This window comes from Centropristis striata, chromosome 13 (genome assembly GCF_030273125.1).
Source record: "Centropristis striata isolate RG_2023a ecotype Rhode Island chromosome 13, C.striata_1.0, whole genome shotgun sequence".
Classification (NCBI taxonomy): Eukaryota; Metazoa; Chordata; class Actinopteri; order Perciformes; family Serranidae; genus Centropristis; species Centropristis striata.
In genome coordinates, this window is record NC_081529.1 from 32121620 (window position 1) to 32137457 (window position 15838).

Consider the following 15838-nt stretch of genomic DNA (forward strand, 5'->3'; position numbering starts at 1 on the left):
GGAAACCGTATGAGCAAAAATTAATTTGGCCAAATCATTTAGACAGGTGACCATCTGTTTTTAACAGCATTCATGTCTCATGCAAGACACACCCACACTCAGATTAACAATTTATCAGCAAGGCCATTCCCATCCCTTGTGACATTCACAAGTCCTTGTTTCTGTCTCAAAGGATTTGTGAATCATTGCATTTTTTTCCCTCTTTTTTTACAGCAATGCCAGTTTCATTTCCAGCAAAACAAAAAAAAGCCCTCAAGTCACTAACGACAGAAGTGACTACTCCCTTTATACAATCATTCCTCTAACTTTTTACAGTCACATGACTGATGACCCCACCTTTTTATACAACCCTCTGTTACCACCAGCAATGTTTGTTTTGCTAGTTTAATTTCCAGTGAAGCAGTAACCTAGAGGGAGACGTGCATGCTTTCACACAAACACACAGATCAGATCCCTGGCTGCAGCACACTGACTCAGGTGAGCTCTTCTATTTTTCTTAATGCTAGTTTTGTTTCTAGTATTTATTGTTGCACTATTCTACACGCTTTGTGAAGCATTTAACTCAAGTTTTCTTTGTGAGTGTACTCTTCTCTTGGTGTTACTATCCCTAGACCACACCTAAACAAGGAAGCAATGTCTATTGCAACACAGAATGGATTTTTGGATTATATAGACCTTAACTTTCAAAGATACTTGCTTGGTGTGATTTATTCAGGGCGCTATAGCCTCATATTCAACTTCAGATAAACGTACAAACACGTTTGCACAGAATGACGACTATGGATTCCTTCTTAACACTGGCAAACTGACTATTTTTTTAAGACAGATTTAATTGTTCTATCATTTTTTCAAATAAATTATAATTATAAATGTTCATATTTTTTACAGGACAATGAAGATGTCAGGAATAGTCACATGGTGCTGTGTCGCTCTCTTCTTTGCTCTGACTTCTGTGTCGGCAGTACAAAGGCTGCATTCAATCAATGATTTGCTGAGAATCAACTTTGGCCAATCGCTGCCCAAGCACATTGTTTTGCTGCTCTACTGGTTTGCTAAAGAAGTTGACATTGACAATCACAATGTCATAAGACTTAACTTTGACCCAAACAGTAGAGCTTATGGCTCACATCATTATGGCAACCATGAGGGGCTGTTGGACCCACTGCCTCGGGGACATGGATACACGTACTTCACTGTTGGCAGCCTCTATCAAAAAAAGTCCATGCAACTTCCAAATTATGTTGTTTATCCCAGAACAGAGTACAAGGGAAATACCAGCGACAGGATCATATTCCGTGTCAGGGATCAGATAATAGACCAAGTGTATATCACACAGCATATTGAAGATCAGGCAGAATATGATCGAGCTCACACCTACCAGATAACTACCTACCTCCTGAGACAGATCAGAGAGTTTACTGTGAGACAAAACCACCAATCACTGACCCAACTCAGAAACCACCTTGGAAGCAACGCTGATGTTTCCAACATCATAAGAACTTGGGGTAACCTTGCTGGCCTTGGACTGCTGCTGTTTATTGTGATCCAGGAGGGACAATCATTTTATCAACACTACACACCACAAGGCTACTACAGACCAGAATACGACTACAGACCGGAAAACAGCAACAATTTTTGGGGTATATGTGTACGGGTAATTGGCTGTATTCTTTTGGTTTTGGTAGTTGTGGTGGGCTTTCTTATTCTTTTAAGTGAGGCAAATAGATTACAAAAGGGAAGATGAGGGAGATGATATAGTCTAAATCAAGGTGTGGGGGTGTTTTTCAAAAGATATTTGGGAATATAAAGTCAGCAAAACTCCCAAAAGAATAATCAGACAGTAACACCACCTCAGGAAGATGGCCAGGGTTGTTCTGTTGTAGGCTTTGTTTACCTTTATGTGTTTAATTTAGCTGGTAGTATATTGTGTTTTAAGTAAATGGTGTTCCGTTCAGATTGTGTTGTAGTCTTGGTATGACATGCAAATAACTGTTAAAAAAAAAAAATCTAATTATGGATGAGCACAAAATCAAAATCGTAGGAGGCTGATTCATTATATTATTGTTCAATTGTAAAAAGTTGGGACATATGTAATCAAATTCAGAATTAATGTATATATGCCAAAATTTGATGTCTTGTCTCTGTGTTGTCTCATTCAATTTAATATCTCAAAGGATTTGTGAATCATTGCATTATTTTTCCTCTTTTTTACAGTCCCAATTTTATAGCTCTATTTTTCTAAATTGTATTGTAACTAAACTAAATGTTTTTTGTTGAATCTTTTAATGCACTGTTCTGGCATGGTCATAAATCTTCGGGTATCCTTCAGGTCATGTTCCAGCATGTCTAATGTAATAGTTATGAGATGAAGTGAATGTAAAATTGCACTGATAGATAAATGACACGGATAAGTAAAAGGCTCTTTGGTTTAGGACAGATAACAGAATGATGAGGTGTTTTCTGATAATGTATTAGCTTTAATTCAGTGTTTTTCATTCATGGTTTTGTATTTCTGCAGTTTTGTGTGTTTATTAAACTGGAGTTTTTCATTGAGAGCCTCGTCAGTGGTTTTATTATCAGTTCAAAGAAACCATATGAGCAAAAATTAATTTGGCCAAATCATTTAGACAGGTGACCATCTGTTTTTAACAGCATTCATGTCTCATGCAAGACACACCCACACTCAGATTAACAATTTATCAGCAAGGCCATTCCCATCCCTTGTGACATTCACAAGTCCTTGTTTCTAGCCAAGTCTGCTGCAGGCCTATCAAAAGGCCTTTATGCTTGTGTGAAAGAGATAAATACAGTTTTAATGTGGTGGAACTAGGATAGCGCTCAGCAGGCCAGCACAAGATCCATCAGATCATAAGATAATGAGTCATCACTGAAAACTGTTGCAGACTCAGCTTTAAGAAAATACTAATCAAAGGCTAATCCAAAGCCAACTGTTAATGACAAACAGGCACTGCTGTTTGTTGGGAAAAAAGGTAGTCGATAAGTTGACACCAGGCGGCAACCTCCTGGTCTGAGCAGGGAGGCAAACCAGGAAGTGCCTTAAGCTGCATTCTACAAAAAATTCCATCGGGGGGCGCTAAGTGTGGCTGCAAAAACATTTCTGTCCATTCATTTCAATGCAAAATGAGAAAACTTCTCACTTGATTTATTACCTCAGAAATGTTTTTTTAGGACAACACTATGGTCTCAATCACTGGTAAAAAAATCTTCAAGACAATTTGATGTTAATAGTGAAAATAATGGCCCCATTTAGAAGAAAATAGAAGATAAAGAATCGTATGATTTGGGGCGTGGCTACCTTTGATTGACAGGTCACTAACAAGGCGAGCCGTCATCAGGAGAGAAGCAGAACAATGCGTATGAGGATAAAACGCCCCTGTCAGCACATCAGTACTGTTCACGCACAGCATGATAATAAAATCAGATTAAAGTTCTGTCAAAAGTTTATGAGGGAAACTATGTACTTAGGAGACAATAGGTCCAAATAAATTCTCACACACACACACACGTGCGCGCACGCACGCACGCACGCACACACGCAATGATGACAATTTTCCTGATCAATATATACCAAATATGTATTTTTATCTTTAAGTATATGTATATTCCAAATCCCATTCCTAAACCTTTCAGTGAATATTTCCATATCAACTCACAATTACATAAGTACACTACTAGATAACTGACAAGACTTAACACGCCTCACTATCGTACTAGCCTCGGTCAGTTCTCTTTAAAATACAGAGGATCAATACTCAATAAAAATATTAATAATAATAATAATAATCAATTTAATAGTTCGATACAGTTTTCCTTTCTGAACACATACAAGAGCAGTTTAGTGGCTCTGATTGCTGAGGACACACTTTTGTTTTATTTTACTTTTAATATTATTATAATTTTGCTTTATTTTTATGTGTATATTTCTTTCTCTATTTCATAGTTACTTGTTTTTTAAATAGGTAGAGGCCTGTAGAAGCCCTTTTGGGTTTCTTGCAGCTACCTTTTGTTGTAATTTCTTTATCCTTTTTGTCATATTATCGTGCAAAATAAAATAAAAACTTTGAACTTTAGTGTTTGAACCAAGAGGTTCAGTTTTAAGGGTTTACAGAAAAAAAATTAAAAAAATTTTTAAAAAAGCACCAACCGAAAGCTTCAGTCTCTGAAAATAATCATTTTCTGCACTTTTAAGGCACGGGACAGGAAACTAGGAAGAAGATTGTACAAATGAATAAATGTGTGTGTGTCTGTAAACATGGGATCACATCCTGTTGACAAGACTGGACACAGCTGCTCATTATTATAGCCGGCAAATCAACAAAATCAGAGCATGTAATTACAGCCTCTTGTACTTTTATAAACAGCTGCCACAAAAACAACCAGGTTATCAGTCAATGTCCCATGGGCGAGACATTCTTAACCTCGTTATCTGTGTGTAGATGAACACTGATATATGAACGCACATAAGCATTGACACACAAACACAGTAGGAGCCCTGAGGCAGAAGGAAGTATCACATGAAGCAACAGTCTAATGGGCCAAATGGGACACAGAAAAACACACCACTGGATACAGCACTGACACACGCAGGAAAAATAAAGACATAAATGGAAACATTCTGTTTTCCCTGAATATTTATGTGGATAAAGAATGACTTAAAAAAATTATTTGCCTGAATCTGTGCTTTCTGGAAAGTAAATTGTAGTTTTGGGCAACTTGTCAAAGCACTGTGGTCTGTCCATTTACTCCCAAATGACGGAAGGTTAAAGTGGGCTTTTCTCATTTTGTTTTCCCCGTGCAGACAGACTTTACAGCAGGGGTCTCAAACTCAAATTACCTGGGGGCCGCTGGAGGCAGTATCAAAATGACCAAAAAAAAGACACAAAATGACAGAAAAAAAAACTTGATTACTTAAAAAAGACACAAAATGACCAAAAAAATACACAAAATTACTTAAAAAAAGACACAAAAAACAAAAAAAGACAGAATTACCAAAAAAGACACAAAATGACCCAAAAAAATACACAAAATTACTATAAAAAAAAGACACAGAATTACCAAAAAAGACACAGAATTACTAAAAAAAAGACACAAAATGACAGAAAAAAACTAAATTACTTAAAAAAGAAACAAAATGACAGAAAAAACTAAATTACTTAAAAAAGACACAAAATGACAGAAAAAACTAAATTACTTAAAAAAGACACAAAATGACAGAAAAAAACTAAATTACTTAAAAAAGACACAAAATGACAGAAAAAACTAAATTACTTAAAAAAGAAACAAAATGACCCAAAAAAATACACAAAATTACTATAAAAAAATACACAGAATTACTAAAAAAAAAGACACAAAATGACAGAAAAAAACTAAATTACTTAAAAAAGAAACAAAATGACAGAAAAAAATAATTACTTAAAAAAGACACAAATTGACAGAAAAAAACTAAATTACTTAAAAAAGAAACAAAATGACACAAAAAAAGACACAAAATTACCAAAAAAAGTAATTAAAGGGACCTTCCACACACAACACAGTAAAGTGCCATTCATATAAAACTCACATTAAACTTTCATATCAAGGTGGGGGCCACAAAATATCGTCATGAGGGCCGCAATTGGCCCGCGGGCCACGAGTTTGAGACCCATGCTTTACAGGAAATCACACTTTCTCGCACACTGTACGTCTTCCTCCGTTATCCCTCCCTCTCCCCTTCTGCCCTAAATCTCTCTCTCTCTCCCTCTCTGTTTCTCTCTCTCCACCTCCTATCTGCTCCACGTTTCTTCCCAAGCCTCTTTCGAGCAGCGCCTCCCTCTTTCCTAATGCGCGGCTGAGCAGGAAGGTGGTAATCTGAGCCAAATGTGGCAGAAGTTGAGACTTAATCCTCTCACTTTTCCTTGCTTATTTCCTTTCCACTGACACAAGGCCGCATTTCAAATATTCAGCGTGCATATCTGCTGAATGATTCACCAAAACTGTGGTACCTGAGAAACACCAAGAAGCAGTAATAACATTAAATCCCTGCTGTAGCCGTCTACAAAGGAAGCACAGTGGATAGAGAGAGGGACACAGACAGGCAACACGCAGCATAAAAAGTGGAATTGGAGGCTTTCTATTTTTATGTTGAATGTTTTATGACCTCCAGATTTGGAATGTATCACCTCCCAGCCGCCTACGCCTGGATACTACTCAACCAGTGAGAGCAACCCATGAGCACAGCTGTCTCCAGATAACAGGACTACACACACACACACTCACACACACACACACCAGCACAAAGACACGCCATTCTAATAGGATAAGAGTGAGGGAAGGAAACAGCACAAGCAGGAAAAGAAGCCACTGTATACAAACCTGCACAAATAAACACACATATTTTACCACAATAACAAGAACCAGTTCCAGGCTCAAAATCTAAACCTAGGCTAAAAAAAATTTTTTTTTTGGCCCTGTAATTATTATTTCAATCATCTATATAAATTCTACAAAGGAAAACAAATTCAGTGCTTTCACTTTAAAATTGCAGTTTTTCATGTGGTGCATTACTTAGTGATTGTTTGTTATTATGTGTCCTCAGTTTTGTCTGTAAATTGAATCATTCGTTCCAAGTAATATTCACTAAACCAGTTCATTGGCTTAATTAGTTGATATTTCCAAGTAAAATGTAATTGAGGGACATCAGTGAATCTGCAATTTACTTGTGTATTTTCCTTTTTTTTTTTTTAAAGTGGATCTATTAAATAAATATTACTTAGAAACAGCCTGAGTGAAGATTACAAACACTTTCTGTGTGGAAAACTTGCCGAGCTTTTTTTAAGTAAATGCACTCCAATTTTTTTCAGTGTACTTGTGAATTAAGGTAATGAAGAGATACAGCGTGCTGCAAAAAATTAAACAATCAATGCTCTACAACTCCCTGCATTGCACATTTAGTTATGCTGCTGAAACAAAACAAACAAACCCCATAAAAGCTTGATAATGGCCCTTAGAGGCTGCCATTCATTACACATCAAAGTCAACAAAGAAACAGATTAAAGAAACATACTGACAATTTTGGTATTCATAGAACTTTGCTATTAATTAAACTGAAAATACAGAGTTTGTCCTGAGGGTGGTGCAAAAAGAAAGGTCACCTTAAACATTAGGCTTCACCCACTGAGGATGAGGATGGAAATCCAGCTATAAGTTTTCTAGAAACAACTAAATGCATATTCAGCACACGCACAAAACCTGTAAACTGTAACTGTTTATCTCAGGTAATCTGAATGAACAGTGATTTTAACCAGTGGCTGATTCAAGTTATCTGGCTCTACTTGCCTGCATGAGCTCTTTTTTTAAGTGTCGCCCTGAGAGCAGCCCTGGGATTCTCATCATCACCCTGCCTGACCTACATTCACAGCTAGTCTAGACTGACGAGCTCACAAAGACTCTAGCTTGTGCTCTTTATGGTTGGTATTGTTACTTCACAACTGTCTCCTAGCCTGGACAAAAAAGGGTGCAGCGATCCTGAATAAGTACAAAATGAAATCAGTAAAGATTTAAATGTGTGTCACACTGAAGTACAAACTTCTTTCAAATCAGGTTTTAAGAATGGAAAATATAGTGAATCATGAAAGACATATATTCAAATGTGATGATGCACAATTCTGTGTGTGTGTGTGTGTGTGTGTTCAAATGAAATGGTTGTTAACAGAAAAGAGAAACTGATCAACATCATGGAAAAGCAGCGATTAAATGATTTCATCACAGCATGGTTGCTGCCAAACTGTTGCAAGTCATTGGATTTAGAAAGATAGGCCTTGCAAAAACCGGTTACAACCAAAATGAGGAATGTCAAGTGGCCCTTAAAGGGATAGTTTGGATTTTTTTAAAGTGGGTTATATGAGGTACTTATTCATAGTCACTGCATTATCTACAGTAGATGGTGGTGGGCACACCCATCAAAGTGAAACTCGTATATTATATAGATTCATTACACAGAGTGAAATATTTCAAGCCTGTATTTCTTGTAATATTGATGATTCTGGCTTAGAAATAATGAAAACACAAAACAGTCTCTCAGAAAATCACTAAAAAAAGGATATTTTAAACACAAATGTCAGGCTTCTGAAAAGTCTGTTCATTTCTCTCCATCAATACTTGGTTGGGCTCCTTTTGAATCATGAATTAGTGCATTAATACTTGGTGGCATGGAGGAGATCAGCCTACAGCACCATGTTGCTTTTATAGCAGCCTTCAGCTCATCTGGTGTCTCTCACCTTCCTCTTGAAAACAGCCCATAGACTCCTATGGGGTTGAGGACAGCCCAGTTTGCTGGCCAGTCCAGCCCAGTAACACATTTTAACATTCGGTGCTCCAAAGTACTAAGGACAACACCTCATACAACCCCACTTTAAAAAAACCTAAACTATCTTTTTTAATGTTGCAAATGTCTTGTTAAGCAGTTCATTTGGACAAACACAGCTTACACAAACATGCTGAACTTAGCAGCTACTCACTGTCTGTTGGTCGGGCTGCGGGTGGCTCTGTGACGGGCGACTGCACCCGTTCCACTCTGGGCTCCGTCAGGGAGGGCAGCGGGGCGCTGGGTGCAGGAGGCGGGTGGTTGTTGTTCTCCACTGCGCTGCTTGGCACCGAAGCGTCCGGCTGTCTGAAGACGGGCATCTCTGGCCTCCTGGAGGCCGCCTCGACTGGGCTGATGACCGGGGACGGGGGCTCTGATCTCCTCTGAGGGGGCTCGGGGATCCTTGAGACCGGGGCCGAGGACAGCTGGGCGTCCATCCTCTTGGGAGGGGCCGGAGGCTCCAGGGGCCGCGTCATGCTGAGCTCCGCCCGCCTGTTTGTGGCGCTGGAGTTGGAGGAGCTGTCCGAGGGAGTACTCCGATTGCTCAGGCTGACCTCGGGCCGCTTGAGGCCGAAGCGGGCGATGCCAGCGCTGGGGGAGTTGTCGATCTGCTTCGAGGAAACCTCGATGGACATTTCTGTGCGGCGGGACGAGGTGGTGTCGGGGTTACGGCCCCCCGATAGCTCGATACGCCTCATGCCCGTCTTTGGGGAGCGAGGATTGGAGGACTCGGAGGGAGAGGATCTGGAAGAGGAGTAGTCGGAGTTGCGGGAGCTCAAGTCGTAGCTCCGCTGGCTGGATGTGGAGGAGGTGGATGAGCGGAGGGGGTTGGTGTTTCGACGGGAAAGGGGCGAAGGGTGTGTGGATGGATCTGTCTCCTCCACCTCAAACGACCGTTTCAGCGCTGGAAAACACAGAAGATTTGTAATTAGAAAAGAAAATTAAGGATCTCTTTACGCCCGTGGAGGTGCTGGTGCTTTAGCTGCAACACCAATATAGTACTGCCTTTGCACATCAGACAAGCCTCCTCACTGTCCATTTTTAAAAGTCATCTTAAAACCTATTTTTATTCCTTGGCTTTTAACCACGCATGAGACTCTGCTCTTGTTTTTAGTGTTTTATGGTTTGCTTTAATTTATTGTTTTTTAAAAAGCAATGAATCTATTTATTTTAGTGTTTATTTCCTGTTTTATTTATTTTATTGTCTCTTGTTTGTTTATGTACAGCACTTTGTTGCGACTGTTGTTGTTTTAAAGTGCTTTACAAATAAAGTTGAGTTGAGTACAGTTACATCTCAAGAAATCTGAATATCAGGAAAAAGTTCTATATTTTTTTTGTCAATCATTTCAGAAAGTGAAACACAGAGTGAAATATTTCAAGCCTGTTTTTATTGTAATTTTGATGATTCTGGCTTAGAGATAATGAAAACACAAAACTCAGTGTCTCAGAAAATGAGAATATTGATCAGAAGTTTAATCTGCTGGTCCTGGGTCAGTGGTGGTTTGGGGGAGACTCAAACTAACTGTCCACTACAGTTAGCTTGCTACATATTTCAACATTACAACAAGCATCACACAATATATTCAGTGGATAGGTCTGTGGGAAAATGCAGTTCACATAATTTAACCCTCTGGAGTCACCAAAAGCACCAAAGCACGACTTCTTCATCACACCCAGATATACCAAGTAAAACTGGAGACAACGCCAAATATATTTAGGATAAAATTATAGAACTGGACATAACCCTCTTATATATTATATTTGTAACCTTTGTTCACATTTGCAACATTTAAAATTCTTTATTGAGCATGATAGTGTTTTGAAAGTAAAAAAAAAAAGTCAAAAATCACATTTTATGTTGGACTAAAGGACTAAAAAAAGACACAAAATGACCAAAAAAGACACAAAATGAGAAGACAAAATGACCACAAGAAAAACACAGAAGACACAAAATGACTAAAAAGACAAATAGACACAACATGACTAAAAAAAAAAGACACAAAATGACTAAAAATGTCTTTAAAAAGACACAAAATAACCAAAAAAGACACAAAATGAGAAGAGAAAATGACCACAAGAAAAACACAGAAGACACAAAATGACTAAAAAGACAAATAGACACAACATGACTAAAAAAAAGACACAAAATGACTAAAAATGACTTTAAAAAGACACAAAATGACCACAAAAAAAACACACAGAAGACACAAAATGACCAAAAAAGACACAAAATGACCATAATTGTTATGCTAAAAACACAAGACACAAATAAAATTGAGTCAGGATGAAAATGATTCAAAAAATAAAAACAAAAAAGCTCCAGACTCCATTGAATTAAACACACTAAGTCGCCCAAAATACACAGCCAAAAGTCTGCTAGTCTTACCAGATTTGACACGCTTCACGTAGCTCGATAGCATGGCGGTTGTAATTCCTCTTTCACTCGGGAGAATATTCCTGTATTCCCACGAGGTAATTTTAATTTTTAATAATAATGTCGGAGACTAACACACATATACTACCGAACGAAAAAAAATGCGTCTTTTTAATCCTCCGGCTCAGGTTTCATGAAGTTAGACGGACATCTTTTCTTTATAAGTTAACGTCTCGCGCACCTGTTGACATGACGACGACTGAGGTGACCACGCCCCCCCGCGAGGTCTGATCACGTGATTACACCAATATCAATTTATGAGTAGATAGATAGATAGATAGATAGATAGATAGATAGATAGATAGATAGATAGATAGATAGATAGAATTAGATATTATTCATTTATTTATTTATTTATTTATTTGTATTATAAACTGCACAACTAAAATTAACTACATTTAACTGATTTATTCACATTAAATTAACTGAAGCTTTGTAATCAATATAGTGGATTAAAACATGTAAACAATTAAATTTGAGTTGAGCAGAAGTAGAAGATAAAATAGAAATAATCAAGTAAAGTGCGAGTATGTTACAATTGTACTTGAGTAATTGTACTTAGTTACACCCCACAAACCATCCTTTCCTGAAAATGAGTACATACAGATTTTTAAAAGACAAATATCGCCGGAAAAACAGAGGATCAATGTTCCGTTACTTAGACTAAATTACATTGCAGCACATGGAGAGAGTCCGGCGGCTAATGGTGCGTTCAAGGTCTACACGAATGTCAGAATATTTAACGTTGAAGTTCCGACTTTCAAGTTCCAACGTTACGGTAAGAACGCGTTAGACCCGCCTTCAAAATAAAAGCAAAACACATGTAGCTTTCAAAATAAAAGCACATGGATGTGTTAGCAGAGTCCACCACAGAATTTACAAGAAGACTCTCAAAATAAGATGCCTCAAATAAAACAGGGCCCTTATTCTCCTGTACAATAATTCATTAAAAATATGCAATAATTAAGGTGGAATAGTGGCACTAGAATGTGTGAGAGGCACCAAATTTAGGCCTTTAAGGCAAAAATTGCTCTGGGGGAGTATGACCCCGGACCCCACTACTAAGTTATGGTCTCCCCATCCGCCTGAACACACATTTACTTTAACAGCATATACTGAATAATCAATACTCCAAGACATTAAAAAAAAAAAAAAAAAAAAAAATTCCCTTTGTGTTGCAGCTGTGGTGTAATGTGTCCTCAAATGTTTATTGATGTAAATTCCTGTGTGTTAACTGTATGTGGCAATTTTGCACTTTTTCATTACACCACAGGAAAAAAATGAAATAGAGGTTGTGAAAAACAACCTTGTGACTGATTGCAATATAAACTCTGATTGTTTATATGTATTGAATGCATCTCCACTATCAAAGACAGTTTCATCTGACTCTGACACTAATATCTTTGTTTTAATCACATGGAATTATGTAGCTTCATTTGAGAAAACAGGCTCTTAGATTTTCCTGGAAAAAAAGGATTGTCTGTGTGGTCTGTTCTTCTTCAAGCTGAATAAATAAGCACAGGAATGACACACTAGTCACAATTAAGTTATATGTAAAATTCATCGGATACAGTGGTAAAAGCTTCAGACAGGAATAAGAATTTCTTGCCAATAAGGACAGGAAATGAACCGCAAATGGAACAGCTAATTAACTCTCCATCAAGCCTTTAATGACATTACTTGCACTAGTCATGGATGTGTGATGCTCAGCTTTAAAGGGATAGTTTGGATCATGTGAAGTGGGGTTGTATTATCTACAGTAGATGTGTCCCAGTCTGGAGAAGCAGGCAGCAGCACTGGCATTAAAGCTAAACAATGCACTGCTGTGGATGAAAGCCTATTTTAGACACCCAAAAAAATTCCCACCTAAAAATAAATGAATATCAGTTTAAGTTTACGCTATATTTCAGATGTTTTCACCACTATACCTTGCCTTCAGACCAAAGTTATAATAGTTTTGGATTTTTCATTAGTTTTACACTGTAAAAAAGGTGTGTCTAAAAACAAGATAAAAACACTAAATCTGAGGGAAATTGTCTTGCTGCATGGACAGATAATTTCACTTGACAAGATTTCTTAAATTAAGATTGTTAAATCTAGAAATAAGCATGTTGAACGCTTAAAAATAAGAAATTAACTCTTACAACAAGATAAATTATCTAACACTTCTAAATCTAAGGTTTTTTTTTTATCTTGGTAAGAAACAAATAATTGTCAGTGCACTCTGCTCGGGCAAGTTCATCGCTGCTTGCAGCTTTAATTTATCTGTACTCTTGTTTCTTTTGTCAGAGATATGAACACAGTTGAGATTTATTTGTTTTTTGTTTCAAAACTCTCAAAAGCCAAAGAGCTAAAGTGAATAATGCAAACAGTGATTTGTTTTGTTTTTACTTTTGCACTGAAGTTGTGACTCTTCCAAATATTCTCAACCCTAAAACTTATTTTCTTTTGTTAACATTTATTTAGCAATGGTCTGCTAACATCAATGTATACCTAAAAGTAAATTGAGGAAAATGGTTCAATTAATAAAGGTAAAGTATGATCATACAGTAAACACATCCAACAATCCAAAAAAGAAAGCCATTGTGAACAGAAAATCTAAGTTGCTTCCAAACTTTTGGCCTCTATTGAGGTAATAGACTGACTATAGTTTAGTACCTCATCCACCCCCACTTCAAAAAATCTGAACTTTCCCTTTAAGGACAAGAGCTTGAGCAGTGAAAGTCCATATAATATGCAAAAGGATATTCAAAGTTCCACAGACCACTTAAAACTGTGTTTGACTGTGATTGTGATATAATGACCTCTTTGCTTGGGATTGTGCTAACTGTGTGGTGTGTGTGTGTGTGTGTGTGTGTGTGTGTGTGTGTGCCTGCTCTGTGGTGACAGAAGAGCCCGACACACTGAGGTCCTCACAGACACAGTGGAGACAGAGGCCCTGTCAGTTATGTTTCCATCTCTCTCTGTACGTGTGTGTGTGTTTAAACACAGCTGTGGAGTAAAGCAAACACAGCCTGGTCGGCTCTGGTTGGAGCCAAACTCTCTGCCTCTGTTAACGTCACACACATCCTGGGATCTGTGTGTGTGTGTGTGTGTGTGTGTGTGTGTGTGTGTATGAATCAAGCAGCGACCTCTTGGCTTAAAAAGTGAAGTGCCTTAATTATCTGCATTCTTTCCAATGGCCAGCAGGGGGCAACTAGCTGTAAAAAGAGGCTAATGTATACAGCTCTACAAAGTCTAACTGCAGTAACTATGCAAAGGGTAAAACTGAGAAAAACTGCTTTATAGTTTTTAAAAAATGTTTTTTAACCCTTTGATGCACAACATATTGACCCCCCTTCTAATGCACAACCTGGGTCAAAAATTACCCTCATTCATTTCCTTCATGTCATTTAATGCTGCTGTGTGTTTCTGTGCTCTATATTTTGATATGAACTTATGTTATGATTGAATATTCCAAGTATTCTTTAAATGTCTTGTTTTTGATGAACAATAGATCATTATTTCCAGAACTATATTTGGTAACTTCAGTGGATATCAATGAGGTCCCCATGTCTCTCTGTTTGGTCGTAGAACCACATGGATTTCTTCCAGCTAATCAGCAAAGAACAGGCTACGTCACAGACGTAGATATTTTGAGAAAAAAGTTGCAAATTTACTAGATTAAAGTGGCAAATGTGCGCGAAAAAAGTCGCAGATTTACGAGAAAAAAGTGTGGGGGGGGGGGGAACAACTTTTTTCTCGCAGATTCACCACTTTAAATCTCATAAATGTGCTTTTTTTCTCATAGATTTGTCACTTTAATCTCGTCAACTTTTTTACCATTAATTTGATTTTTTTTTTCTCACAAATTTGTATTTTTTTTACCGTTAATCTGAGATTTTTTTTCTCACAAATTTTTAACTTTTTTTTATCGTTAATTTGAGATTTTTTTCTCATAAATGTTTAACTTTTTTTCTCAAAATATTACCCCCCTCCCCCGGGTCCGTATGTTTTTTGTTTTTTTTACACATTCCACAGTCCACATTCTGGCTGTATGTAATATCCTCCAATATTCTGAAAATTGAAATTGAAAGTTGAAATTTGGAATTTGCAAGTATTTCAGTGAGTGTCCTATTAAGGGTTAAGGAAAATAGAAGATAAAACAGTGTATGCATTAAGTCGTGGCTACTTTGTGAACACTGGTGAACTGAAGACACTCCAAGGAGTTGGCTGCACTAGGGATGATAACTTAGCTCATATAAATATAAATATATATGTGGATCACTTGAAATATGGATCACTTCTGGCTCCAAAAAAATCAAGATGGCGATACCCCAAAAATCAAACTCAAGGCTTATAAAAATGGGCAAGAAAAAGAAGTCTCTGTCAACTTTCATACAGTCAAAACCATTTGATGTCTCCGAGCTGCTGTATGCTGCTGCTGCTCTGAGGCAATAGCATCGATCACAGCCTTTCCAACCACACTAAGATAATACTAATGAGCACTAATATGAACCAAATGTAAACTTTAGTTCTCTTTCTCTCTCTTTGGCTCCTTCTCTTTACCTCTCATTTAACCTGGAATTGAAACCTCATTACTTTTGGACTCCATTCTCAGTATGATACTGTAAACCTGTTAGCGGATTAAACTGCCAAATAAGGAAAACGTTGCAGCCAAGCATGATGTTTTTCAACTAACATTCATTGAAACATGATAAAACTGCCAAAAAACCCTCACATGATGATACTACTCTGCTCTCCAGTGTAGCATGTACTGGATGAGCCCCACATGGACATTCTCCATGCCTCTCTGAGCGTGACACTAGATGAGTTGGATTTTTCAATGAGATGCCTTTTGTATCCAGTTGTGGAGGATTGCTACAGTGTAAGAGGGGTTTCTGTCAAGCCGCTAACCAACCTGTAACTTACTATGACTACTGTCGCAAGCAACCAGCATACCACTGATATTTAAGGTCCCATATTTTAAAAAAGTATGTCTTTTTGATTATAATGCAAGTCTATGTTCTGTATAAGTACACTGTAAAAAACCTTTGTAGAAA

The 15838-nt window shown here is 37.6% G+C and overlaps 2 protein-coding genes across 4 annotated transcripts in view; one reads left to right on the plus strand and one right to left on the minus strand.

The window, feature by feature from the left end:
• LOC131982917 (septin-9-like) overlaps positions 1–15838 on the minus strand; it is a 171708-nt gene that overhangs the window by 98748 nt on the left and 57122 nt on the right. For 2 of the 3 annotated variants that reach the window (XM_059347511.1, XM_059347512.1), the window contains one exon: positions 8517–9266. In XM_059347511.1, coding sequence (XP_059203494.1) covers positions 8517–9266 — 750 coding nt within the window. Of the gene's footprint in view, positions 1–8516; positions 9267–10748; positions 10994–15838 lie in introns of those variants that run through there. The other variant, XM_059347513.1, reaches the window with a different exon arrangement.
• Positions 742–2549, plus strand: LOC131982929 (uncharacterized). Its single transcript, XM_059347529.1, has one exon. It carries the CDS (start codon positions 893–895, stop codon positions 1742–1744), a length of 852 nt encoding a protein of 283 aa, XP_059203512.1. The 5' UTR covers positions 742–892; the 3' UTR covers positions 1745–2549.

Excerpts from the sequence above, each read along its gene's own strand:
- LOC131982929 (XM_059347529.1), top strand. The coding sequence starts at position 893 with ATGAAGATGTCAGGAATAGTCACATGGTGCTGTGTCGCTCTCTTCTTT.